The sequence below is a fragment of the Cetorhinus maximus genome, chromosome 23 (assembly GCF_964194155.1).
Source record: "Cetorhinus maximus chromosome 23, sCetMax3.hap1.1, whole genome shotgun sequence".
In the NCBI taxonomy this organism is placed as follows: domain Eukaryota; kingdom Metazoa; phylum Chordata; class Chondrichthyes; order Lamniformes; family Cetorhinidae; genus Cetorhinus; species Cetorhinus maximus.
Window position 1 is genome coordinate 35,808,131 of NC_135901.1, and position 27,985 is coordinate 35,836,115.

The window sequence follows — 27,985 nt, forward strand, 5'->3', positions numbered from 1 at the left end:
ACATCCTTTATAACATGCTCTAGCATTTTCCCTACCACCAAGGTCAGGCTAACTGGTCTGTAATTTCATGTTTTCTCCCTCCCTTCTTTGTTAAATAGCGGGGTTACATTTGCCACCCTCCAATCTGCTGGGACTGAACCAGAATGTGCAGAACTTTGGAAGAAGACAATCAACGCATCCACTATTTCCATGGTCGCCTCCTTTAGTCCTCTGGGATGTAGATTATCGAGCCCTGGGGATTTATTGGTTTTCATCTCCAGTAATTTCTCCAGCACTATTGTTTTAGTAATACTAATTTCCTTCAAATCCTCCTTCTCACTGGACCCTTGGGTACCTCGCATTTCTGGAAAGTTATTTTTGTCTTCCTCCGTGAAGACAGAACTAAAGTAATTGTTTAATTGCTATGCCATTTCCTTGTTTTCCATTATAAATTACCACCTCCCATATTCTCCCTCCACCTGGACCTTACCTTCTCTTGATCTTTTCATTGAGAACTGGCGGCGTGACATTAGTCATCTCAATCTCTCTGCTCCTCTCACCCATTCTAATCTGTCTCTCTCTGAACTTACTGCACTCCGTTCTCTCAGGTCCAACCCTAACATTGTCATCAAACCCGCTGACAAGGGTGGTGCTGTTGTTGTCTGGCGCACTGACCTCTACCTCACGGAGGCTGAGCATCAACACACAGGCACTTCCTCCTCCCTCTCCCTGGACCATGACCCCACCACTGAACATCAAGCCATTGTTTCCAGGACTGTCACTGACCTCATCTCCTCTGGAGATCTTCCTCCCACAGCCTCCAACCTGATAGTCGCCCAACCTCGGATGGCCCGCTTCTACCTCCTACCCAAAATCCACAAACAGAACTGTCCTGGCAGACCGATCATGTCAGTCTGTTCCTGCCCCATGGAACTCATTTCTCATTATCTTGACTCCCTTCTCTCTCCCCTTGTCCAGTCCCTTCCCACCTATGTCCGTGATTCCTCTGACACTTTATGTCACATCAATAATTTCCAGTTCCCTGGCCCCAACCGCCTCCTCTTCACCTCCATCCCCCACCAGGATGGTCTGAGGGCCCTTAGCTTCTTCCTCGAACAGAGGCCCGAACAATCCCCATCCACCACTACTCTTCTCCGTCTGGCTGACCTTGTTCTCACACTGAACAATTTCTCTTTTAACTCCTCTCACTTCCTCCAAATAAAAGGTGTGGCTATGGGTACCCGCATGGGCCCCAGCTATGCCTGTCTCTTTATGGGGTATGTGGAACATTCCTTGTTCCAGTCCTACTCTGGCCCCCTCCCACAACTCTTTCTCCGGTACATCGATGATTACTTCAGTGCTGCTTCATGCTCTCGTCAGGACCTGGAAAAATTTATTAATTTTGCTTCCAATCTCCACCCCTCCATCATTTTCACATGGTCCATCTATGACACTTCCCTTCCCTTCCTTGACCTCTCTGTCTCAATTTCTGGTGTTAGACTGTCCACCAATATCCATTACAAGCCTACCGACTCCCACAGCTACGTCGACTACAGCTCCTCACACCCAGCTTCCTGTAAGGACTCCATCCCATTCTCTCAGTTCCTTCACCTCCATCGCATCTGTTCTGATGATGCTTCCTTCAAAAACAGTTCCTCTGACATGTCCTCCTTCTTCCTTAACCGAAGTTTTCCACCCACGGTCATTGACAGGGCCCTCAACCGTGTCCGGCCCATTTCCCGCGCATCCGCCCTCGCACCTTCTCCTTCCTCCCAGAAACATGATAGGGTCCCCCTTGTCCTCACTTATCACCCCATCAGCCTCCGCATTCAAAGGATCATCCTCCGCCATTTCCGCCAACTCCAGCATGATGCCACCACCAAACACATCTTCCCTCCACCCCCTCTGGCGGCATTCCGTAGGGATCATTCCCTCCGGGACACCCTGGTCCACTCCTCCATCACCCCCTATTCCTCAACCCCCACCTATGGCACCTCCCCATGCATACGCAAAAGATACAACACCTGCCCCTTCACTTCCTCTCTCCTCACCGTCCAAGGGCCCAAGCACTCCTTTCAAGTGAAGCAGCATTTCACTTGCATTTCCCCCAACTTAGTCTACTGCATTCGTTGCTCCCAATGCGGTCTCCTCTACATTGGAGAGACCAAACGCAAACTGGGCGACTGCTTTGCAGAACATCTGCGGTCTGTCCGCAAGAATGACCCAAACTTCCCTGTCACTTGCCATTTTAACACTCCACCCTGCTCTCTTGCCCACATGTCTGTCCTTGGCTTGCTGCATTGTTCCAGTGAAGCTCAACGTAAACTAATGGAACAGCACCTCATCTTCCGACTAGGCACTTTATACCCTTCTGGACTGAATATTGAGTTCAACAACTTTGGATTTTAAACTCCCTCCTCCATCCCCACCCCCTTTCCGTTTCTTCCCCCTCCCTTTTGTTTTTTCCAATAATTTATATAGATTTTTCTTTTCCCACCTATTTCCATTATTTTTAAAGTTATACCTTTTATGCCCTGTTAGTCTTATTTCACCCCACCCCCACTAGAGCTGTACCTTGTGTGTCCTGCCATCCATTCTTAATTAGCACATTCCTTTAGATAATATTACCACCTTCAACACCTCTTTGTTCTTTTGTCTTTTGATTATCTGCTCTATCACTGCTTGCTTGTCCCTACAACCATCCCCCACCCCACTTCTCTCCCCCCACCCCACCCCCTCCCCACCCCCCCACCCACCTTAAACCAACTTATATTTCACGCCTCTCCTAATTTTACTCAGTTCTGTTGAAGGGTCATGAGGACTCGAAATGTCAACTTTATTCTTCTCCGCCGATGCTGCCAGACCTGCTGAGTTTTTCCAGTTAATTCTGTTTTTGTCATGCTTGATCAATGTTCAGTTTCAATCTGACATTGATAGATCTTTGCTAACCCAAGGTATAAATTAAGGGATATGAGACAAAGGGTCACAGAACAGCCATGATCTGATTGCATGGTGGGACAGGCTCGATGGGCTTAATGGCCAACTCCTAGAATCATCGAAACTTAGAGCACAGAAGGAGGCCATTCAACCCTTTGTGCTTGTGCCACTTCTCTGAAAGAGCAGTCATGTTTAGTCCCACACACCCACTTTCTGTTGTTAACCCTGTAAATTCCTCAATCTCAAATCCCTGTCAACTCCCTTTTAAAATTCCTGATAGAATCAGGTTCCAGCACCTTTCCAGGTAGAGTGTTCCAGATCCTGACAACTCTCTGTTGGTGCAGAAACTGCTGAACTCGAAGTTGAGTCCAGAAGGTTGTAAAGTGCCGAATTGAAAGATGAGCTGCTATTCCCCGAGCTCCCATTGAGCTTCATTGGAACAGCGCAGGAGGCCGAGGACAGAGAGGTCAGAGTGGGAGTGGGGCGGAGAATTAAAATGACAAGTGACCGGAAGCTCAGGGCCAAGCTCACAGACTGAACAGAGGTTGTTCCACAAAGTGATCAACCAATCTGTGTTTGGTCTTCCCAATGTAGAGCAGATCGCATCGTGAGCAGTGAGTACAGTAACTAAACTGCAAGAAGTACAAATAAATCACTGTTTGGTTCCATCGTTCAAAACCTTGAGAACAGGCAGAAGAAAGAAGAAATTTGAAGAGTAAATGTTACAAAGTAAAGCAAACTAATTGTCAGAATATATAACTCCACCCCGGTTACAGGGATTATTAACAACAGCAGAAACAAACTACAACTGTCAGAATGAACATGGTTCAGTCTTGGATGTAATTAACAGCAGCAATAACAGCAGAATCCAACCCCTGCAGTCACTTGTGAACTCGTTGGTTTCTCAGCAGTTGGATGATCAGTTAAATCCCTTCTCACACATGGAGCAGGTGAACGTCCTCTCCCCAGTGTGAACTCGCTGGTGTGTGTCCTGGAGATGATGGTTTTCCCATGCACCAGCTGCCCTTGTATTCTGCGTTGCGTGGGCTGTGAGTTGGGGCGATTCTGTCAACATTCTGGTTGAGTTACAGATGTGCATAGTCCATTCCCCACGCCCCTTCTTTCTCTCTTCCCACATGGACCAGAGTCTTTTGTAGGCCCAGACTGGGTGGCAGGTTCCCTTCCCTGAAGGACATTAGTGAACCAGTTGGGTGTTTATGACAGTCCAGCAGTTTTCATGGTCACTGTTTCCTAGTGCCGGCCCCACAAATTCCCAGATTCATTCAGCTCAATTTCACAAGCTGCCTTTGTGTTTTTGTGGGTTCTCTCTCACTCCCTTTTTTCAGTTTTAAATCAATTTCACAGGGTATTAGAAGGAGAGGATTTGCAGTCGAGAAACTGAAACTGAAACCAAACATCGCACCAGGAGTCACCCAAATAATCGTAACCTGAATATCATCATATTTTGAACTTGGAAGGAAAAAGCACCGTTCACAGTGAGGAGAAACTGTACACATGTCCTGTGTGTGGACGAGGCTTCAGCCGATCATCTGACCTGTTTAACCACATGTGCCATCACACCAGGGAGAAACTGTGGTATTGTGGGGATGGTAGGAAGGGATTTAGTTACCTTTCTAGGCTGGAAACTCATTTGCGCACTCACACTGGGGAGAGGCCATTCACCTGTTCCGAGTGTGGGAAGGAATTCACTCAAATACCCACCCTGATGACACACCAGTGAGTTCACACTGATGAGAGACCATTCAGGTGCTCTCACTGTGGAACTGGGTTCAGGCAAACATCTAACCTCATTGTGTACCAGCGAATTCACAGTGGAGAGAGACCATTCCCCTGCTCTGAATGTGGGAAGCGATTCACTCAGTCATCGAGCCTTCTGAAACACCATCGAGCTCATGAGTAACTACAGTGATTGGATTTTGCTGTTAATCACATCCAGGTCTGAACCGTGTTCACTGGGGTCTGTTTCTGCTGATGTTTATAAATTCCAGATAGATAGGTTAATGTTGTGGATAAAAGTCAAATAAAACAGTTTTGTGTTAAATATAATGATGCTGAGTCTATTAATACAGCGCCACTTCACAAACATTTTCCCAGTGAGACCCCATTGTAATGCCTCAGACTTGGTGTGACCCTAGAGTGAAAATGTGAGGGATACAGGAGATGTTAAGTGGGGCAGAGACTTCAGACAGACAGCTTGAATGATCATTATTGTGCAGAGAACATTAACACAGCTAACTGTGAAGGTTTAACTCGCTGACCCCCTGGTTTAGGACATCTTGCAGGAGTGCACTTCCATCAGTCTCTGTGGCGCTATTGCTTAGCGTGTCTGCTAAGGTTGATCCTGAAAGGTTGGTGAGTTGAGACCATGCACGAGGGGGTGGGGAAGCTTTCTTTGATTCCTCTCCATCAGCATTCGTTTTCACACAATTCCTATTGTCAATAGGTACATGAGCAGCAAGAGAATATCTCACAAATGTCAGCTCGACTGTTATACAGTGAGTCCCCGCACAAACAGTTTTATTTAAACTATTCATTTCAAATATAATGAGAAAACAATTAGTCCTAACATGCACCTACCTCTAACCCATTAGGAATCTATGAAATTATTGGATTCAAACAAACCCATCAATTATTCTCTCTTCCTCAGCTCCACAGTGAGTGGGACAGGGAAAAGCAGAGAAGCAGCAATATCCCGGCCCCGCATTCTCCAGTCACCCGCTGCCAGCAGAAAGCGGCGACTGCAGCTTCAATCAGCGGGTTACTGCCCATCCCTGGGACACAAGATACTCCAACCCGGGCCAAACCTCCCAATTCATCGAGCACAGGCTCAGGAAAACTCAGGTAGATTATATCCCGGCCACTAAACCTCCGAGCAGAATACCAGAGTGAATGAGTCACAAATAAATATCACACCAACTTTCTAAATTGTTTCACTGCAAAACTCCTTCGTTTTATTGAAAAGCTAACTGTTGTGAATCTGAAAATGAGCACCTTGGGATTTGTATTACCGAGTGACTTATTTTCCATTGTTTGTCTGTCAAGTTTGGAATTCAATTTGCTTTTTTTAAATTTGTTCATGGGATGTGGGCGTCACTGGCTAAAGCAGCATTTATTGTCCATCCCTATTTGTCCTTGTGTTGAATATTGAAGCGAATCTGATTTCAAAATAAGCACAAAATAAGTATTAAATCCACGGACAAATCCTGAGGAAAATGGATCACAAGGTTTGGAAGGAGGTGCAGTCAGGTATTATGTAAATGCTGCTCGGAGGTTTAGTGACCGGGATGTAATCTCCTTGTTTTTTCCTGAGGCTGAACTCGGTGTATTGGAAAGCATTGGACACTTGGGCTTCTGGGTGTCAATTTCCTCCTCCACCATTGCATTCAGACCTTCATTTCGCTGTGATAAGGGATCTGAATTTATGTGGTTACATGCCCCGCTAGCTCAGTTTTTAGAGCATGAAACTCGTATTCTTCGAGTTGTGGGTTTGATTCCCCAAGTTGGGCACCATCAGTTTTTTAAACATTGCTGCTTTCATGGATGAACCCCAGCTCTCGATTCCTCTGGCAGTATCACCGCTCAAACTCCATCCCGCCTTGTTAATATCAAAGTTACTGATTTCAGAGTGAAAACTGCCCCCCGCTTCACTGGAAGTGCGAGAGAGAAGTTTCCAGGTGCGGCCTAATGTACATTGAGTGGTGACACTTTAAAAGTAGCAAGTTCCACTTAAGCCCCTGGTATCAACAAAACTGTTCGGAGTCACAGAATTAGAATGGCCACTTCCTGGGGGGCCGATAGCGGCGGGTCCACGACAAACAGGATCCAGACGAGAATGATCTGAATCATAAGATTAGGGGAGAGTATTCGGCCCGATCCTTATTCACATCAAAATGTGCTGTGAGGGAACATTGGAGAGGACGGGTTTGTTTTCTTTAGAACAGAGAAGGCTGAGGGGAGATTTAATTTGAGGTGTATAAAATTATGAGGGAACGAGATAGAGTGGATAGGAAGGGGCTATTTCTGTGATCAGAGAGATCAATAACCAGGGGCACAGATTTAGAAAGAAAGAAATCCTCACATTTATATAGCACCTTTCACCACCACCGGAATCCCAAAGTGCTTTCCAGCCAATGAGGTACTTTGGAAGTGGATTCACTGTTGTAATGTAGGGAACACAGTAAACTCCCACACACAGCAACGTCATAGTGAGCAGAGAATCTGTTCTTGTGACGTTGATTGAGGGTTAAATATTGGACAGGACACGGGACCCTGCTCTTTGTGAAATAGTGACATGGAATATTTACATTAAGAAGAGAGGCAGAGGGGGCCTCAGTTTGAAATCTCAAGGAAACACCTCCGCCAGTGCAGGACTCTCTCAGTACTCAGGGGGAATGTCAACCAGAATTGCTGCGCTCAAGTCTTAGCAATGGGGTTTGATTTCAGAACTTCCAACAGAGAGAAGAAAGCGTTACCAACAGAGTCACAGTAAAACCAGCAGTTCAACTTTACAGAATTAATGGAAAGATTATTGGGGAGTTGTCGAGCAATTTATTTCACTCAGATGGTGTGGCGTCTGGAACTCACTGCCTGAGCTGTTGGCAGAGGCAGAAGCCCCATTGGTTGAAAGAAAAGAACACTTCAGAAAATGATTTGAGCTGCCTTAACCTGCACGGCTACAGACCAAGAGCCTGAATGTGAGATTGAACTGGATTGTTCTTTTATATAATAAATAATAATATAAAAGCAAAATACCGCAGATGCTGGAAATCTGAAATAAAAACAGAAAATGCTGGAAAAACTCAGCAGGTCTGACAGCATCTGTGGAGGAAGAAACGTTTCGAGTCTCAATGACCCTTCTTCAGCAAGTTCTTTTTCTGTCAACATGGACACAATGGATCGAATGGCCACCTTCTGGGTCGTAAATATTTCTATGTTTTGGTAATTCAATGTTTAAAAATGATGAGACTTTTCCTGTATGCTTGTGTGTGTTTGCTCAATAAAACCTTTGTTGGAGTAGGATTAAGAGTTTTCAGTGTGGGATAGAAGTCGTATGGGTCAACAGAGAAGCAACGCATTTCAAATCAGAGCTGCAATAGGCAACAGGTACAGAATGACTCTCCCATCTTTAGTTTATTTACTCATTCCATGACCGTAGTTTTTGCCTTGTATCCTCATCCCTTTTGTTATTTAATCTCTCCTGTATTCACCCAATCACAAACCTTCTCTTCTGTTCTCCCCCGCCCCTTTCTCCTGTCTGTGTGTTTTCCTGAATTCTGCTGAATCACTAACTTATTTTCCAGTTCTGTTTGAAGTTCAGTGACCTGAACTATGAACTGTTTTTCTTTCTACAGCCTCGGCCTGACCATTGACTATTTCCAGCATTTTCTGGTTGAGAATCAGGATCACAGCTGGTGGAATTTAAATTCAATGAATAAATCAAAGCCATTGTCAGAAAAACCATTTGGTTCATTATTGCCCTTTAAGGATATTAACAATCTATCTTTAAAAGTTCAAAGCGTTTCACCCATAATCAGCACATTCTTAATGAAAAGACGCAATTTAAATGTTCCATGTATGTGGGGAAAAAATCAAATGTTCACCCGATCTGCTGAGATTCCAGTGAGTTCACATCCAACGGTACTGGTTTATTCTGCTGGTCATTACATTCAGGACAGAACTAGGTGCAGGGCGTGTACACTTTGGTTTATCAATCAAGGGATTTAATCATTTTATATCTTGCCCCTATGTCTCCATCGCAATCAAATCACAAAACACAATTATTTGTTCAACACTCTCGCCTTTCCATGGCGGGACTATTACCCAGCATTCGGAGCGACACGGAATGCCCTATCCTCCCTACAGGAAAGGCTACGCATGCGCCGTGGCGTGCTTTGAATAAAGCATGCGCGGTGCGTGTTCCATCTGGCGCATGCGCAGCGACTGCTGCAGCTCCGGCGTTTGTGATCATCTCGGCTCCGCAACGAGTGAGAAATAACCGACTGTAGGAGGGTAATGGTGGCGGTGGAGTGGGTGTGGCGGGTTCATGAACACCCAGTGGAGGCACCAAACCCACAGTAGGAATGTACAGGTCCCACGTTTGCTGCGAATCCGACGGCAACTGCGGGACCTCGTCCGCCTCTCACATTTCCGTATTTATAGGGGGCAATGTGCAGCATGGCGCATGCGCGGTCATCCTGGTCCATGTAGCAGGAGGAGAGAATGTTGGGAATTTCTACCCTGGACTGACAGGGATGGATATTGGAAACTTCTTTTACAGGGGGTTAGAAGGGGAGGATTTACACACAGCAAACTCAAACCAAGAGAAATGTTTGTCACTTCTCAATTTCTATCCTGGACAGACAGAGATGACTTTTCTAAACTTCTATTACAGGATATGAGAAGGGGCGGATTGACAGACAGGAAACTCAATTCAAGAATCACATCAAGATCTGAAACATTCACTCCGTTCATCGGGACCTGACTGTCATCAGCATTGAATGTGGAAGGAATAAGGTTTGTCTGTTCTGTCTGTGGGAAAAGATTTCAATCATCATAGGGACTGGAAAAAACAGAGGGAGAAACTGTTGAGGCATTTGAAAACAAGAATGAGAATCTTAACATTGAGGTGTTGCTTCACTGGAAGCCTGTGTAGGTCAATGAGTAGACTGGTGATGAGGGGAAAGAGATGGTATGAGTGAGGCTTACTTATGATTTTGAATACATCTTCAAATCTGCGGGGTCTGGACAGAGTAGAGAGGGAAAAACTGTTCCCATTGGTAGAAGGTTTGAGAATGAGAGGGTACAGATTTAAGAAAAAAGAATCAATGTAGACATGAGAAACTTGTTCACACAACGAGTGGTTAAGATGTGCTGTCTGAGAATGTGGTGAAGGCAGCTTCAATTGAGGTATTCAAGAGGAAATTGGATTATACCTGAAAAGGAAGAATGTGCAGGGTTACAGGGAGAAAGTGAGGGAATGGCACGAAGTGAATTGCTCATTTGGAGAGCTGGTACAGACAGGAAGGGCCGAATGGTCGTCTTCACTGCTCAAACAGTTCTGTGATACAGAGAGTGAAGTTTTGAATGATCTCAGGTTTATGGAGTTTGAATGTGGGAGGCTGGATAGGAAAGTGTCAGCATTGTCATGTCTAGGGGGAACAACGGAATGGATGAGAGTTTCAGAAACAGTTGAGCTGAGGCAGAGGCAAAGCCGGGCAGTATTACTGAGGTGGATCCACCCGATCACAGGCCTTCCCTTTTGTTCTTCCCTCACAATCCCCCTTTCATTGACTCAAAATCTATCACATTTCTATCTTTCCACGATTCTGAGGAAGGTTCATCACAACCTGAAACATTAATTCTCGTTTTCTCCACAGATGCTGCCTGACCTGCTGAGTGTTTCCAACATTTTCTGTTTTTATTGCTGAGGTGGAAATAGTCGGTCTTGGTGATGATGTGGATATGTGGCTGGAAGCTCATCTTGGGGTGAAATATTTCACCATGGTTGTGAACTTTCTGGTTGCCAGGGAGAGGGATGGAATCATTGGGCTCGGGATTGAGTTTGTAGTGGGGACTGAAGACAATGGCTTCAGTCTTCCCAAAACTTAAATGGAGAAAATTTCTGCTCATCCAATACTGGTTATCAGACAAGTCAGGACAGTGTGTGAATTGGAGGTGATGGTGTTCACACACACCTGCTACCCTGGTCCTTCAAGGTCAGGGGTGAGGATCCATTTTCTTATCACAGGCCATTCACACAGAGATAAAATTAGTTGCAGGCCACACGCACATAAAAATTAACATTGTGGCTGGAGCTTTAGTACATAGAACTGCATTATCAACTTGTCATCTGCTGATTTGGAGCTCTTCCCACAGAACAGCAACCACAGCCAAACATAATGTTTCTCAGCGTTCCTGGTGCCATCCTTTTGTTGAAATTGGACGGTGAGTTTCCTAACCCAGGAGTCTAACACTGTCCTAAAGTTCACCCGGGACTTCATTGTTTTCCCGCAGCATCGTGGTCAGTTACAGAGACAAACGAGCAGCCGTGCTGTCATGATGAGTTTGTACAGATCTCACTAAAAATAGAGACTGAGACAGCAAGAAAACAAAGTCATTCTGGCAATAGAAAGATCTGGTGCTGTGATCAGACTCTACACAATATATCGGAGCTAATTTTAATTTTAGAACTCTTGCTGCGGGCCGGATAAAATTGAGCAACGGGCTGGATCCAGCCCATGGTGTTAAGGGTTTTGTCAAAGTTCTGGTTCTGTTTTAGGTACATCAAATCTCTCTCTCTCTCTTTCTCTCTCTGCCCCCTCCATAGAACCCAGAGTCCTGTGTTGGCCCAGACCGGGTGGCAGGTTCCCTTCCCTGAAGGACATTAGTGAACCAGTTGGGTTTTTATAACAATCCAGCAGTTTTCATGGTCACTTTTTCCTAGTGCCGGCCCCACAAATTACCAGATTCATTCAGCTCAATTTCACAACCTGCCTTTGTGCTTTTGTGGGTTTTCTCTCTCTCCTTTTATTCTGTTTTAAACCAATTTCACAGGGTATAAGAAGGGAAGAACTTGCAGTCAAGGAACTCAAACCAAACATCACGTCAGGATCTGATGGAATTGGCCAATTTATCGTAATCTGAATATCTTCGGATTTTGAACATGGAAGGAAAAAGCACTGTTCACAGTGGGGACAAAACCTGGAAATGTGGGGACTGTGGGAAGGGATTCACTCGGTCATCCCATCTGCTCATACACCAGCGAGTTCACACTGACGAGAGACCTTTTAAATGCCCAGACTGCGGGAAGTGCTATAAAAGTTCTGGGAACCTGATGTCCCATCAACGTGTTCACACTGACGAGAAACCATTCAGGTGCTCTCACTGTGGGACTGGGTTCAGAGAATCATCCCAACTCACTGTGCACCAGCGCATTCACACTGGGGAGAGACCATTCACCTGCTCCGAGTGTGGGAAGGGATTCACTCAATTATCCCATGTGCTGAGACATGAAAGAGTTCACACTGGGGAGAGACCTTACAAATGCCCAGACTGTGGGATGTGCTATAAAAGTTCCGGGGAACTGATGTCCCATCAACGTGTTCACACTGACAAGAGACCATTCAGGTGCTCTCACTGTGGGGCTGGGTTCATGCTATCAGCAGAATTCACTGCACACCAGCGAGTTCACACTGGGGAATGGCCGTTCACCTGCTCTGAATGTGGGAAGGGATTTGCTCAGTCATCCCAACTGCTGACACACCAGCGGGTTCACACTGGGGAGAGGCCGTTCACCTGTTCTGAGTGTGGGAAGGGATTCATTCGGTCATCCCACCTGCTGACACACCAGCGGGTTCACACTGGGGAGAGGCCGTTCACCTGCTTCGACTGTGGGAAGGGATTTGCTCAGTCATCCACTCTGGTGTATCACCAGCGGGTTCACACTGGGAATAGGCCATTCACCTGCTCCGAGTGTGGGAAGAGATTCACTCGGTCATCCCACCTGCAGAATCACCAGCGAGTTCACGCGGGGAGAAGCAGTTCACCTGCTCTGAGTGTGGAAACAGATTCACTACCTCATCCCAGCTGCTGAGCCATCAGCGAATTCAGAAGTAACTACAATGATTGGATTTTGCTGTTAATCACATCCAGGGTTGAACTATGTTCAAAGGGGTCTGTTTCAGCTGATGTTAATAAACTCCAGTCCAGTTATACAGTTAACATTCTGGATAAAAGTCAAATAAATCAGCCTTGTGTTGAACACACTGTGTTGAGTCTTCTTACTATATTGTACACGTTAGTTCCTTTTGAAGAACTCTCCCTCTCCCCGTCTCCTCCATCCTTAACTCCAACAACAAGTGTGAGGAGCTCATGGAGCTTCTTTGTCACTAAGATTGAGACAATCCGATCAGCTGCTTCTGCTGCTTCCCTCCCTTCCACTAACCCACCAGGACAAACTGTCTCTAAAGATCCCCCTTGTCTGAGCCCTGAACCCACATCTTTCTCCAGTTTCTCTCCGATCTCCCTCGTGCCCTTTCATTGCTTATCTTGTCCATGGGACCCATCTTCTGCTCCCTCGACCCTATTCTCACTAAACTGCTGACCATCCAACTTCTCCATGTTGGCTGATGCTTTAACGGTTTTCTCTCTCTCTCTGGCACTGTCCCTCTCACCTTTAAATCCACCGCCATCATCCTAAAAAAACAACCTCTGATCTCCCATTATCTTTTCAAACTACCGCCCCATCTCCAACCTCCCTTTCATCTCCAAAGTCCTTGTACTTGGTGTCCCCCAAGAGTCTATCCTTGGCCCCTCCTATTTCTCATCTACATGCTGCCACTAGGTGACATCATCCAAAAGCACCATGTTAGTTTTCACATGGACACTGACAATGCCCAGCTCTACCTCACCACCATCCTTGGCTTTCAGTGGCTGAAACTCTGCATCATTCTGAAAGCTGATTTGTCTCAAACTCCAGGAGAAAACTGGGCCTTTCTCTGTGTGACTTTAAACAGATGAAACCCTGTGGGTGTGGAGCAGACATTTCAACATTTGTGACTGAAGCATGGGTACATGATAAAACAATGTCCACACAATTCAAGGGCTGACTTCAAGGAATGACTATGCAGACAGGGAAAGTCACCATTAGAACAAGCAGAATCCCTGGTTTCAATAAATGAATGGGTAGAAAGGTTCGGAAGAAGGTTAACACCATCATCATTCAGAACATCACATGGAAGACAAGGCCTGGGAGAGGGGGACCCACTGCAGATATAGGAACAGGAGAAGGTCATTCGGCCCATCCAGCCTGCTCCACCATTCAATACGATCATGGCTGATCAAACACTTCAATACCTTTCACCCACACTATCCCCATAACCCTTTACATTATTGTTAGTCAGAAATCTCCCAATCTCTACCTTAAACTCAATGACTGAGCTTCCACGGCCCTCTGGGGTAGAGAATTCCAAAGATTCACAACCCTGTGAGCCAAGAAATTTCTGCTCACCTCGGTCGTAAGTGGCTTCCCCCTTATTTTGAAATTATGTCCGCTGGTTCTGGACTCCCCAACCAGGGGAAACATCTTACCTGCATCTATCCTGTCTGTTTATTTAAGTATTCTGTAGGTTTCAATGAGATCACCTCTCATTCTTCGAAACTCTAGAGAATACAGGTTCAATTTGCCCAATCTCTTCATAAGACAGTCCCGCCATCCCCAGAACAAGCCTGGTGAACCTTCGTTGCACTCCCTCTAATAATATCCTTCTGAGGTAAGGGGACCAAAACTGCACACAGTACTCCAGGTGCGACCTAACCAAGCTTCTATACAATTGAAGCAACACTTCACTACTCTTGTACTCAAATCCTCTTGTGTTAAAAGCTATGTTTCCATTAGCCTTCCTAATAACTTGTTACACCAGCATGTTAGCCTTCAGTGACTTATGGACAAGGATACCCAGGTCCCTTTGTACATCTACACTTTCTAATCTCTTATCATTTAGGAAATACTCTGCACATCTGTTCCTTCTACCATAGTGGATAACCTCACATGTTTCCACATTATATTCCATCTGCCATGTTCTTTCCCACTCACTAAGTCTGTCCAAATCCCCTATAGCTGCTTTACATCTTACCTCCAACACACATTCCAGCCTAGCTTTGTATCGTCCACAAACTTGGAAGTATTGCATTTAGTCCCCACATCCAAATCATTAATATATATTGTGACTATCTGGGACCTAAGTACTGATCCTTGCAGTACTCTACTAGTCACGGTCTACCAATGTGAAAATTACCCGTTTATTCATACTCTGTTTTATGCCTGTTCGCCAATCCTTAATTCATGCCAGTACATTCCCTTCTATCACATGTGTGTTTATTTTGTTAATCAACCTCCTGTCCGTGATCTTATCAAAAGCCTTCTGAAAATCAAGTATATTACATCCATCGACTCTCCTTCATCAATTTTGTTAGTAGCTTCCTCAAAAATCTCCAACAAGTTCGTCAAACATGATTTCCCATTCACAAATCCATGCTGACCAAGCCCAATCAGATCATGATTATCCCAGTATCCATTTATCACATCCTTTATAATAGATTCTAGCATTTTCCCTACTGTTGATGTAAGGCTAACAGGTCTGTGGTTCTGTTTTCTCTCTCCTTTCTTTAATAGTGAGGTGACATTTGCTACCTTCTAATCTTCAGGAACCATTCCAGAATCTATAGGATTTTGGAAGGTGATCACCAATGCATCCACCATCTCTATAGCCACCTCTTTCAACACTCCGGGATGCAGAATATCAGGTCCCGGTGACTTATCAACTTTCAGTCCCATGCTTACTTATATTAATTTCCTTCAGCTCCTTATTCTCCCTAGTCCCTTGGATCTCTAAATTTGGGAGATTTCCTGTATCTTCCTCAGTGAAGACAGACACAAATTTATCCTTTGGTTTCTCTGCCATTTCTCTATTCTCCATCATGAATTCTCCCGACTCTGCATGCAATGGACCCACATTTGCTTAATCCAAACATATAGAAGCTTTTAGAGTCTGTTTTTATCTTTTTTCTAGATTGCATTCATTTGCTACTCTCCCTTTCTTTACCAATTTCCTGGTCTTCCTTTGCTGTATTCTTAAAAAACCTCCCAGTCCTCAGGTTTACAACTACTTCTTGCAACTTTATAAGCCTTTTCTTTAAATCTCATACAATCCTTAACTTCCTTTGTCAGCCATGGCTGACTGACCTTTTGTGGGTTTTGCACCTTGAAGGGGTGTGTATGTGCTGTAAACTATTTAATTATTCTTTGACGACTATACATTGCCTATGTACCTTTTAATGTATTTTCCCATTCTATGTCAGCCAATTTGTCCCTCATGCCTTCATGATTTCCTTCACTCAACTTGAACACCCTTGCTTCAGAATGAACGACCTCATTTTCAAACATAATATAAAATACTGCAATGTTGTATTCACTCGTCCTGAAAGGTTCTTTAAGAACAAGATTATTAATTAGTCCTATTTCATTACATAATGCGAGATCTAAAAGAGCATGTCCTCTAGTTGGCTCCTCAACATATTGCTCTTGAAAACCATCCCCAGCACATTCCAGAAACTCATCTTCCACTGCATTAGTGCTCAACTGGTTTACCCAGTCTATATGCAGATTGAAGTCACCCATGATTTCTGTATTGCCTATGCTACATGCTTCTCTCATCTCCTGATTAATACATTGACATTACTATTTGGTGGCCTATAAACAACTCCAACCAATGTCTGTGCTGCCCTTTGCTGTTTCTTAGCTCCACCCAAACAGATTCCACACATTGTTCTTCTGAACTGAGACCCTCCCTTACTAATGCACTGATCTCATCCCTTATTAGCACAACTCCACCTCCTTTCCCTTCTTGCCTGTCCTTCCTAAATGTCGAATATCCTTGAATATTCAGTTCCCAGTCTTGGTCACCATGCAGCCATGTTTCCATAATGGCAATAATACCATACCCATTTACCTCCCTTTGTGCCTTTAGATCATCTACCTTATTGCGAATGCTGCACACATTCAGGTAGAGAGCCCTTAACTTTGTCTTTTTGACATAATTCAGTATTCGAAGCATACTCAATGCTCTGCTTTGTTTCTCCTGCCTTCTCGTCTCATTACTACTTCCTGTTGCCAATTTTATTTCCCTCTAATTTTTAGACTTAGAGTAAGTAGAATAAATTACTAGAAACGTAACTTTCCTACACTTCCGCTAACTTCATCTTGCTTTGGTTTAGTTAAGTACTCAATTTCACTTTGACTTGATTTAAATTTAATTCCCTATTGTTACTCTTCCTTAGTGAAATCCAAGTAACTACTTCTTTATAAATGAAACGTTTTTCTAATTTTAAGCTATTTAAACACACTCCCTAATAGCAGCTTCTCACCAACCAATGAACTTACAGTTTCCCTCTGATGTCACTCTTGGATTGTTTTCAAACTCAGCCCACTGCCCGAGTAGAGGTGTCCCTCACAGGTCCGCCTGTCTCCGCACCCGGAAGGTGAGACAGGTTGCGAAGGACCAGAAGGGAAAGTTTACCTGTGTCACAGCTGCAAATGATGTCATTTGTGGCTATGATAGGAACTGTTTTGGAACTGTAGTGGGGCAGAAACCTGATTGGCGGGATTCAAATCTGGAGTTCTGAGAAAGATAGACACGGATTTGGGAGATTACAAAACGTTTAAGGCTTGTTGAAAGGAAGGTGAGGCTGGAGATGGGGCGACAGCATGCAAAGATGGAGGAGTGAAGAGTTTGTTTTTATTTAAGGACAGTTGTAATAGTGGAAGATTTAAAGGAGAAAGGGACAGTACCTGAAAAGAGAACCATTGACAATGTCAGCAAGCATGGGGAAGTTCAGTGGTCTGTAGTTTTGTAGGAATAGAGTCGAGGGAGCAGGTGGTGCACACAGAGAGCTTTGAGGGAATATGAGAGGAGATGGGGAGAAACATGTGAGTTCAGGGCTCCGACAAGGGGGAATCTTTAGAGACAGTTTGGCTCGTTGGGTTAGTGGAAGTGAGGGAAGCAGCAGAGGGAGCTGATCGGATTGTCTGAATCTTAGTGACAAACAAGCTCCATGAGCTCCTCATACATGTTTGAGGTGAGGATGGAGGAGACAGGGAAAAGGGAGAGCACTTCCAAAGCAACAAACTTGTGGTAGAGATCTTAAAAAGACTCAACACACTGTGTTTAACATAAAGATATGCTTCAGACAAGAAGATCATAAGGATCTAAATCCAAGCTGAGAAGTTACTTGTGAACCCGCTGGTGTCTCAGCAGGCGGGATGATTGAATGAATCCCTTCCCATGATCGCAGCAGGTAAATGGCCTCTCTCCAGTGTGAACTTGCTGGTGTCTCAGTAGGGTAGTTGAATCAGGAAAACCCTTTCCACACGTGGAGCAGGTGAATGGTCTCTCCCCAGTGTGAACCCGCTGGTGTCTCAGCAGGCTGAATGACTGAGTAAATCCCTTCCCATAATCGGAGCAGATGAACGGCCTCTCCAGAGTGTGATTTCGCTGGTGTCTCAGCAGGCTGGATGATTGAGTGAATCCCTTCCCACACTTGGAGCAGGTGAACGGTCTCTCCCCTGTGTGAACTCGCTGGTGTCTCAGCAGGCTGGACAACTGAATGAATCCCTTCCCACACTCGGAGCAGGTGAATGGCCTCTCCCCAGTGTGAATGGACTGGTGTCCATTGTAGGGTGGATGAATCAGAAAATCCCTTCTCACACACTGAACATGTGAAAGGCCTCTCTCCAGTGTGAGAACGCTGATGAATTTCCAGCTGGGATGGGTAATTGAACCTCTTTCCACAGTCCCCACATTTCCATGGATTCTCTCCAGTGTGACTGTGCTTGTGTTTTGACAGGTCAGATGATCGGCTGAAACCTCGTCCACATAAAGAGCACGTGTACGGTTTCTCTCCACCGTGAATGGTACTTTTAACTTCCATATTTAAAATCCGATGATATTTGGGTTACGATAAATTGGGTGGCACCGTCAGATCCTGATGTGATGTCGGGTTTGAGATTCCAGACTGCAAACCCTGTGAAAATAGTTTAAAACAAACAAAAGGGAGTGAGAGAGAACCCACAAAAACACAAAGGCAGTTTGTGAAGCAGAACCAAATGAATCCGGTAATTTGTGGGGCCAGCAATAGGAACAAGAGCCCATGAAAGCTGCTGATTGCTGTAAAAACACAATTGGTCACTAATGTCCTTCAGGGAAGAAAACCTGCCAAGTGGCCTGGGCCTATATAAAACTCCAGAATCTGTGGGAGGAAAGAGGGAGGGAGATGGGAGAACAGGGGCAGAAGGAGAGCAATTGAATATATCTAAACCTCTACCAGCGCTTTGACAAAATCTCCAAAACCCTCATCCTCCACCACATAAAAGGGCCCGGGTAGCAGGTGAATGTGAACACCATCACCTCCAAGTTCCCCTCCAAGTCACACACCGTCCTGACTTGTCTGACATCCAGTACTGGATGAACAGAAATTTTCCCCATTTAAATATTGGGAAGAGTGAAGCCATTGTCTTCAGTCCTCACTACAAGCTCCACTCCCTAGCCATCAATGCCATCTCTATTGCAACTTTGATGCTGAACTAGACTGTTCAAAATCTTGGTGTCACATTTCACCCCAAGCTGAACTCCTGACTACATATCACTAAGACCACCTCTTTCCACTTCAGTAACTTTGCCTAAATTCACTCCTGCCTCAGCTCATCTGCTGCTGAAACTCATCCATTTCTTTGTTCCCTCTAAACTGGGCTATTATGATCTGCCCACATAAAGATGGAATCATTCAAAACTCTGCATACCGTGTATTTACTTGCACTAAATCTCGTTCATCCAACAACCCTGTGCTCACTGAGTTAAATAGGCTGCTGGTTAAGCAGAACCTCAATGTTCAAATTCTCATCCTTGTTCTGAAATCCTTCAGTGTCCACGCCCCTCACTATCTCTATAATATCCTCCAAACTACATCCCTCCCAGATATTTGGGCTGATCTAATTCTGGCCTATTGAGCATCCCTGATTTAATTGACCCACCATTGGTGACCGTGCCTTCAGATGCCCAGGCCATAAGCTCTGGAATTCCCTCCTTGTACCTTTCTGACTCTCTCTCATCCTTTAAGACTCTTCTTATAACCTACCTCTTGACCAAGCTTTTGATCATCTGCCCTGATGTCTCCTTATGTGCCTCAATGTTAAATATTGCACAATAATATTCCTGTGAAATACATTGGAAGGTTTTATTTTACCCAGAGTGCTTTTTAATACAGGTTGTTGCTGATTTCGTCATATATCATTACTGAGTGAAAATCCTGTAACAACTTACCAAACAGCATCGTGGGAGCACCTCGCCACAGTGACTGCATCGGTTCAGGAATAAGGTCCACCAACACCTGATCAACACACAACAGGGATAAAGGCAAAATACTGCGGATGCTGGAAATCTGAAACAAAAACAAAAAATGCTGGGAAAACTCAGCAGGTCTGACAGCATCTGTGAAGAGAAAGACTGAGTTAATGTTTCGAGTCCGTATGACTCTTCAGAGTTGGTGAGGGATGGAGGTGTAGAGGGATTGGATGGTCTGAGGGCTCTCCGCTTCTTCCTTGAACAGAGGCCCGAACAATCCCCATCCACCAGTACTCTCCTCCGTCTGGCTGAACTAGTTCTCTCACTGAACAATTTCTCCTTAAACTTGGCTCACTTCCTCCAAATAAAAGGTGTGGCTATGGGTACCCACATGGGCCCCAGTTATGCCTGTCTTTTTATGGGGTATGTGGAACATTCCTTGTTCCAGTCCTACTCAGGCCCCCTCCCACAACTCTTTTTTCGGGACATTGATGACTGTTTCGGTGCCGCTTCATGCTCTCGTCTGGACCTGGAAAATTTTTATCAATTTTGCTTCCAATTTCCACCCCCCCATCACTTCCACATGGCCCATCTCCGACACTTCCCTTCCCTATTCTCTGTCTCAATTTCTGGTGATAGACTGTCCACCAATATTCATTACAAGTGCACCGACTCCCACATCGATCTTAACTACAGCTCCTTACACCCCGCTTCCTGTCAGGACTCCATCCCATTCTCTCAGTTCCTTCTCCTCCGTCGCATCTGTTCCAATTATGCCACTTTCCAAAACAATTCTTCTGATATGTCTTCCTTCCTTCTTAACCAAGGTTTTCCACCCACAGTGGTTGACAGGGCCCTCAACCGCATCCAACCCATCTCCCGCGCATCCGCCCTCACACCTTCCTCCCCATAGGGTTCGCCTTGTCCTCACTTTTCATCCCACCAGCCTCCGCATTCAAAGGACCATTCTGCGCCTACTCCAGCATGATGCCACCAGCAAACATCTTCCCTTCACCCCCCTGTCGGCATTCAGTAGGGACTGTTCCCTCCGGGACACCCTGGTCCACTCCTCCATTACCCCCAACACCTCAACCCCCTCCTAACGGCACCTTCCATGCAATCGCAGAAGGTGCAACACCTGACCCTTTACTTCCCCCTCCTCAACTTCCAAGGGCCCAAACATTCCTTTCAAGTGAAGCAGCATTTCACTTGCACTTCCCTCAATTCGGTCAACTGCATTTGCTGCTCCCAATGCGGTCTCTTCTACATTGGAGAGACCAAACAAAGACTGGATGATCGCTTTGCCGAACACCTTCGGTCTGACTGCAAGCATGACCCAGACCTCCCTGTCGCTTGCCATTTCAATACTCCACCCTGCTCTCTTGCCCACATGTCTGTCCTTGGCCTGCTGCAACTTTCCAGTGAAGCTCGATGCAAACTGGAGGAACAGCACCTCACCTTCTGATTAGACGCTTTACAGCCTTCTGGACTGAACATTGAGTTCAACAACTTCAGACCATGAACTCTCTCCTCCCTCCCCAGCTATTTCTGATCCACATTTTTTCTATATTCATTTTTATTTTTCAATTTAACTTCATTTTTTCCACTTATTTTCACTATTATTATTTTTTAAATTTACTTCCATTTTTATTCATTGTTTTATCCCCAGCGTTTAGCTTGTGTTCGATCTTTTTTCACACCACGATCCCCTCCCCCCACCCCAACCCCCACCAGGGCCATCTGTCACTTTCCAGACTGCTTACCCTAGTCCTATTATCATATTCTACTTTCAACTCTTAATGTCACCATTAGCACCTCCTTTAGCCAGTGCCACCATTGTTAACAACCCTTTGACCTTTTGTTTATGACATCTTTGCAATCTCTCCTTTGCCTCCACCAATCACTGACCGTCTGACCAGCTTCACCTGTTCCACCCCCCCTTAAACAGTATATATTTCACCACATTTCTACTTCCCTTTAGCTCTGAAGACTCATACGGAATCGAAACGTTAACTCTGCCTTTCTCTCCATAGATGCTGTCAGACCTGCTGAGTTTTTCCAGCATTTCTGTTTTTGTAACAGACAATTCGGTATTGACAATATCTGCAGGTCTTCTTAGTGACACTCAAATATCAAGACTGCACTACAGAAATACTTGATACTAAAACAATACTCTTAAATTGAATGGATAGTGTCCGTTTAGCAAACTGATCTCACCCAGAATCTACCTCCCTTGACTGTCTGACACTGGAAATTGCTGGGCCCGACTGGCTTCCAAAGTCCTCGGGTTAAACCCAGCAGCTTCTCCTCCAGCTGCACTCCAGCTCAAAAGTGATGCAACAAAGAGGACCCCCATCCAACACCCACCCTAATTCAAAGCGGCTCCTAATTGGCCTGAATTCAAAACAGAAAATGCTGGAAAAACTCAGCAGGTCTGACAGTATATGTGGAGACTGAAACAGAGTTAACGTTTCGCATCCGTATGACCCTTCTTCAGAGCTCTGTTTGTTCAGAGCCCCATTCAAAAGAGCCACGGGACAGCGAGACAGAGTTTAGAAACACTCGCCCACACAACTCCAGTGAAAGATCCACCAGGAAAAGGGGGAGCAGTGGCTGTGCCTGCTCTGATATAGTCTCAGACCTGTCACTCAAACACCCCAACCCTGCCCAGTTCACAGCAGCACAGCTCCGAAGAAGGGTCATACAGACTCGAAACATTAACTCTGTTTCTCTCTCCACCGGTTCTATCAGACCTGGTAAATGAATCCTGCTTTTTCTGTTTTGATTTCAGATTCCCAGCATCTGCAGTACACCTTAATTCCCGGGATAGTGAGACAGAGTTCAGAAACACTCACCAAAACGATTCCAGTGAAACATCCACGAGGAAAAGGGGGAGCAGTGACTGTGCCTGCTCTGATATAGCCCCAGACCTGTCACTCAAACCCCCCTAACTCCGCCCAGTTCACAGCTCAACCTACCAGCTTGCAGCTTCCTGCATCTTGATCCCGCCCTGTCCAGGTATGGGACAGTCCAAGGTGAGTCCTTTGTGTCACCAGGAGAGTGGGGGAGGGGTAATCTCCCGCCCTGTGCTGTGTCCCAAATGGATTCTTCCTCCCCTCCCCCAGGACCCACTAAACACTGCATGCAGACGGCTGATGGACATTCGGGAACCTCAATGACCTGCGCGGGTACATTATGCTGCACCCTCCCTCGATTCACTGTGTGAACCAGTTGATTTTCTTTTTTTTTGCTACCGCTTTGCGTAAACATCATCTTTCATACAAATCTTGCTTCAGACTTGTTTAATCTTGGTTAATTGCCGGGCTATGGGGCAAAGGCAGGGCCGTGGCATGAGGTAAATTGTTCCTTCAGTGGGCCAACACAGACAGGACGGGCCGAATGGCCTCCTTCTGTGCTGCGATAATTCTATGAATCTCTGATGTGTCTTTATCCCGCTGCTCCATTCCCAGTGATTTCGATCTTCTGGGGCACTTTACAGCCTTAAGGAATCAAAACTGAGATCAACAATTTTCTATCGTTATCTCTGCCCTCATTTTGTTTCTTGTTACTTTGTGTCTTTGTTCCCTCTCTCATTCCGCTTTTTATTTTCTTTACATTCAGACGGTTGCGAAAGTGCCATCCACACCTCATCTAGGCACATCTTTTGTGTTTTTACTTGTCCCATTCCCACTCCCTTTGACCTTGCATCATGAAACCTTTTGTCAGTCCCGCCCTGCAGCCTTTTAGAGACCTATCCTTCTGTTCTTCCCCCGCACTTTCTCCCTCTTCCCCCGCTCTTCCCCCCACCCCATTTCCCCACCCTTACCCCGCTTTTCCCCCCTCTTCCCCTCCCTCTTCCCTTCCTCACCCCTCCCAAAGTTGACTTATTTGACCCATATCACAACGTGAAATTCCCACCATTATGTGGGCGGCCTTTTTGTTTCCTGTCACTCAGTCAACTTCGTACCCATGCTGCCTCCGTCCCGTGGTCTTTAACTTTGCTGACAAGCCTGTTACATGGCACCTTATCAAACCCTTTTAGAAGTTCGTGTGCACATCTATCGTATTACTCACATCATCCTTCTCTGTTAACTCATCAAAGAACTCAAGCAAGTCCATTCAACCCAATTTGCTTTAAGAAATCCGTGCTGGCCTTTCTTAATTCATCCACATTTGTCCAAATGACTGTTAATTTTGCCTTGAATTGCCACTTATAAATCCTTTCCCACACCGAGGTTAAACTGACCCATCTGTCGGTGTTGGGCTGATCCTTCCATTTAAGATTAATAAGGATTTAATATTAGTGCCAGGGAGTGTGAGGAAAACCAGGGAAGTGATGAAATTGTAACTACATTTAAAGACACTGATGACTGATAAATAGCTCAATAATTAATCACAGATCAAGAAATAAATTACAAATAAGAAATGAATGTATGAATTACTTTATTAATCAGCGTAATCAGTCTGGTTCAGCCTCAAAGTTGCAAAAGAGGTGGATGGTATTGATGGTTAGGGAGTGCAGTTTGTAGGGGGGATTTATTATGAACCCAGCTGAGGTTACCCCTGGACAAGCCTGATCCCAGACTGGAACCCAGCTTGATGGATCCTGACTTTTATTTGTTTGTATAGATATGTGGAGAGTAGCTACTGAACAGAGGCACAGGGGTCAGCTGATGAACTTTTAGCAGCAGCATAAAACATTTATTCAACAAGAAAAGATGAACTATATTACAATATTCCTTCACCCACACCTATAACTTCACAGATGTATACAGATTTGTAAGGATAATTCAAGTCACAAAAGCTATCTTATACTTGTACACAGTAAATACCTAGTCCATATAAACCTATAGCACCGTGTAGTCAGACACACTACACTCTGACCTCAAGTGAAAGATGTCACTTCAACCAGATGCTATGGATCTCTCCCCAACTTCCCCCAGACGCTTGTCACACCGTGAGCCAACCAGTCTCACTGAATTCCGTCCTTCACACGAGGGTTTCCAATCTCCACTCTCCAAAACCTCGCCTTGGAATCTTCTCCCAAACTGATGTTTTCTCTCAGACACCATCCACAAGGGTTCACCTCCAGGGTTTTGAACTCTCCTTCCAATGTTCCTCCTCCCTGGGTAACCACATGCATTCAAGCTGTCTTCCATGCACTCTCTCTCACCAACTCAGCCGTCAACAGTACACCACTGCTTCACATGCCCATAACAAAGTATTACAGACCTTCAGCTGTCTCTTTGAACCTTCTTGCTTCTTGCAAGTTGTTCTCATTTTAAATCTGAAGCTTGGAGCCTTTCTCTCTGCCCCTCACTCTTAACTTCACGTAACAGGATGTTTTCCCAGGTTCCTGTCCATCCTTTGCCTGCAAGATCTCCTTAGGTCTTCCCCTTTTCCACTCTCCTGGATTTTTAGGGGTTTTCATTAGTTTGGAACTTCTATCTGTCCCCTTTGCTCCAGTCTCTCTGGCAGCAGCTTCAAAACCAGCCGAACTCCAACAGGTTCCAAATAAAACTGCTGCCTTTCTTCTTCTGTGTGTGTGTCTGTGGGAGGAACCTGCATATCTGTATGCCCCCCCACCACCCCTCCCTCCCCCCACCCCAAGTGCTAAGCAACAGCACTGTTGTTTCTACTCTTGCGTATTTACTTTTACTTTAAAGGGAGTGTAAACGTCTCATTAGAAATGCAATCAGCCTTTTAAAATGAAACTAAAATATTTGACCTTTCTTAACATGCAGGTACAGAAAAACAAAACAAACCTAAATTTTAAAGCTAAGACTCATTCTTAAAACCCACAAGTACAAAGATAACATAATTAAACTATCTCTATTTCCCAACAGCACTGAAGGCAATGAATTAAGTCTTCCCAATATTTAAATGGAGGGAATTTGTGTTCATCCAGGACCAGATGTCAGACAGTCATGTCTATGTGTGACTTGGAGGGGAACTTGGAGGTGATGGTGTTCACATAGACCTGTTACCCTGGCCCTTCTAGCTAATGGAGTTTGAGGGTTTGGGAGATTCTGTCAACATTCTGTTAGAAATGCAGATATATAAAATCCGTCTCCTTCACCCCTTGCCTTTTTCATCTCCCTCTCTCTTTCCTCCCATAGATGCTGGAGTTTTGTATTGATTCTAACCAGTTGGCAGGTTCCCTGTCCTGATGAGCATTAGTGAACTAGCTGGGTCCAGCAGCTTTGATGGTCAATTTTCCAGGTGCCGGCCCCACAAATTCCCAGATTCATTCAGCTCAATTTCACAACCTACCTTTGAGTTTTTGTGGGTTCTCTCTCACTCCCTTTTTTCTGTTTTGAATCAATTTCACAGGGGATTAGAAGGAGAGGATTTACCGTTGGGAAACAGAAACCAAACACCACACCAAGATCTCACAGAGTTGCCCAGTTTATTGTCACCTGAATAACATCGGATTTTGAACATGGAAGGAAAAAGCACTGTTCACAGTGGGAAGAAACCGCACATCTGTTCTGTGTGTGGACGAGGCTTCAGCCGATTATCTGGTCTGTCGAGACACAAGCGCAGTCACAATGGGGAGATATCGTGTAAATGTGGGGATTGTGGGAAAGAATGCAATTTCCTGTCTAAGCTGGAAACTCATCAGCGCAGCCACACTGGAGAGAAACCATTCACCTGCTCCGTGTGTGGGAAGGGATTCACTCTGTCATCCAACTTACAAAGACACCACAGAAGTCACACTGGGGAAAGGCCATTCACCTGCTCTGAGTGTGGAAAGGGATTCACTCAGTCATCGAACCTGTGGACACATCAGCAAGTTCACTCTGACGAGAGACCTTTTCAGTGTCCAGACTGTGGGAAGTGCTATAAAAGTTCCGGGGAGCTGATTCGTCATCAACGGGTTCACACTGATGAGAGGCCATTCAGGTGCTCTCAGTGTGGGGCTGGGTTCAGGAGGCCAGTGCACCTCACTGAACATCAGCGCACTCACACTGGGGAGAGGCCATTCACCTGCTCAAACTGTGGGAAAGGATTTGCTACCTCAACCCACCTGCAGTCACACCAGCGAGTTCACACTGACAAGAGACCTTTTAAATGCCCAGACTGCGGGAAGTGCTATAAATGTTCTGGGGACCTGATGTCCCATCAACGTGTTCACACTGACGAGAGACCATTCAAGTGCTCTCACTGGGGACTGGGTTCAGGTGGCCATCTCAACTCACTGTACACCAGTGAGTTCACACTGGGAGAGGCCGTTCACCTGCTCCAAGTGTGGGAAGGAATTCATTAACTCATCTAACCTGCTGAGACACCAGTGAGTTCACAAGTGACTACAGTGATTGGATTTTGGTGTTAATCACATCCAGGACTGAAGTTCATTAGGGTCTGTTTGTGCTGATGTTAATAAACCCCAGCCCAGTTATAAGTTTTCTGGATGAAAGTCAAATAAATCAGGTTGTGTTAAACACATCGAGTTGAGTCTTTTAATATCTCTAACACAAGCAAGTTCCTCTCCCTTTCCCACATCTTCAGCCGCATTGGCACCAGTTTTGTGTTTACCAGTTTCTTAACCTGATGCCCCCATTTATTTACATTTGAAACTTTAATTCCTGAAACTAAAAGTTATATTGCAAAACATATGAATTATATTCACTACAATGTATTAAAATCACATAAATTGGCTTTGTGTTATACACATTGTGGCAAGTCTTTTTTTTATCTCGAAGACAAGTTAATTTCTTTTGAAGGGCTCTCCCTCTCCCTTGTCTCCTCCATCCTCACCCCCAACAACAAGTGTGGGAGCTCTTCGAGCTTCTTCCTCACTAAGATTGAGACAATCTGATCAGCTGCCTCTGCTGCTTCCCTCCCTTCCACTAGCCCACAGGATCAAACTTCCCCTTTGTCTGAGTCCTAATTTACAGCTTTGTCCATGCAGCCTCCACACACGCACAAACACACATATGAGTTAGTTCAAACTGAAGAGAGAGGGGGTTCAAATGCTTACCAAGAACTTTAAAAGCCCACACTCACTGATGTTTCACCAGTGCATTCTCTCCGGTTCCACTCCATTCATCTGCTCTCACTGCGGGAAGAGGTTCAAGTGATTGTCCATCCTGCTGGAACACCAGAGAGCTCACACTGGGAAGAGGCCATTCACATGCTCTATGTGTGGG

The 27,985-nt window shown here is 45.2% G+C and overlaps 3 protein-coding genes across 3 annotated transcripts in view; 2 read left to right on the forward strand and 1 right to left on the reverse strand.

The window, feature by feature from the left end:
* Positions 1 to 27,985, reverse strand: part of LOC144697496 (uncharacterized) — a 253,619-nt gene that overhangs the window by 108,737 nt on the left and 116,897 nt on the right. The gene's annotated exons all lie outside the window — the stretch shown is intronic.
* Positions 1 to 27,985, forward strand: part of LOC144697978 (uncharacterized) — a 608,842-nt gene that overhangs the window by 82,186 nt on the left and 498,671 nt on the right. The gene's annotated exons all lie outside the window — the stretch shown is intronic.
* Positions 9,327 to 27,985, forward strand: part of LOC144697973 (uncharacterized) — a 28,009-nt gene continuing 9,350 nt past the window's right edge. Inside the window, exons 1-3 of the mRNA XM_078569925.1 lie at positions 9,327 to 9,450; positions 11,491 to 12,428; positions 26,432 to 27,010. Coding sequence (XP_078426051.1) covers positions 11,600 to 12,428; positions 26,432 to 27,010 — 1,408 coding nt within the window. The 5' untranslated portion in view covers positions 9,327 to 9,450; positions 11,491 to 11,599. The remainder of the gene's footprint in view (positions 9,451 to 11,490; positions 12,429 to 26,431; positions 27,011 to 27,985) is intronic.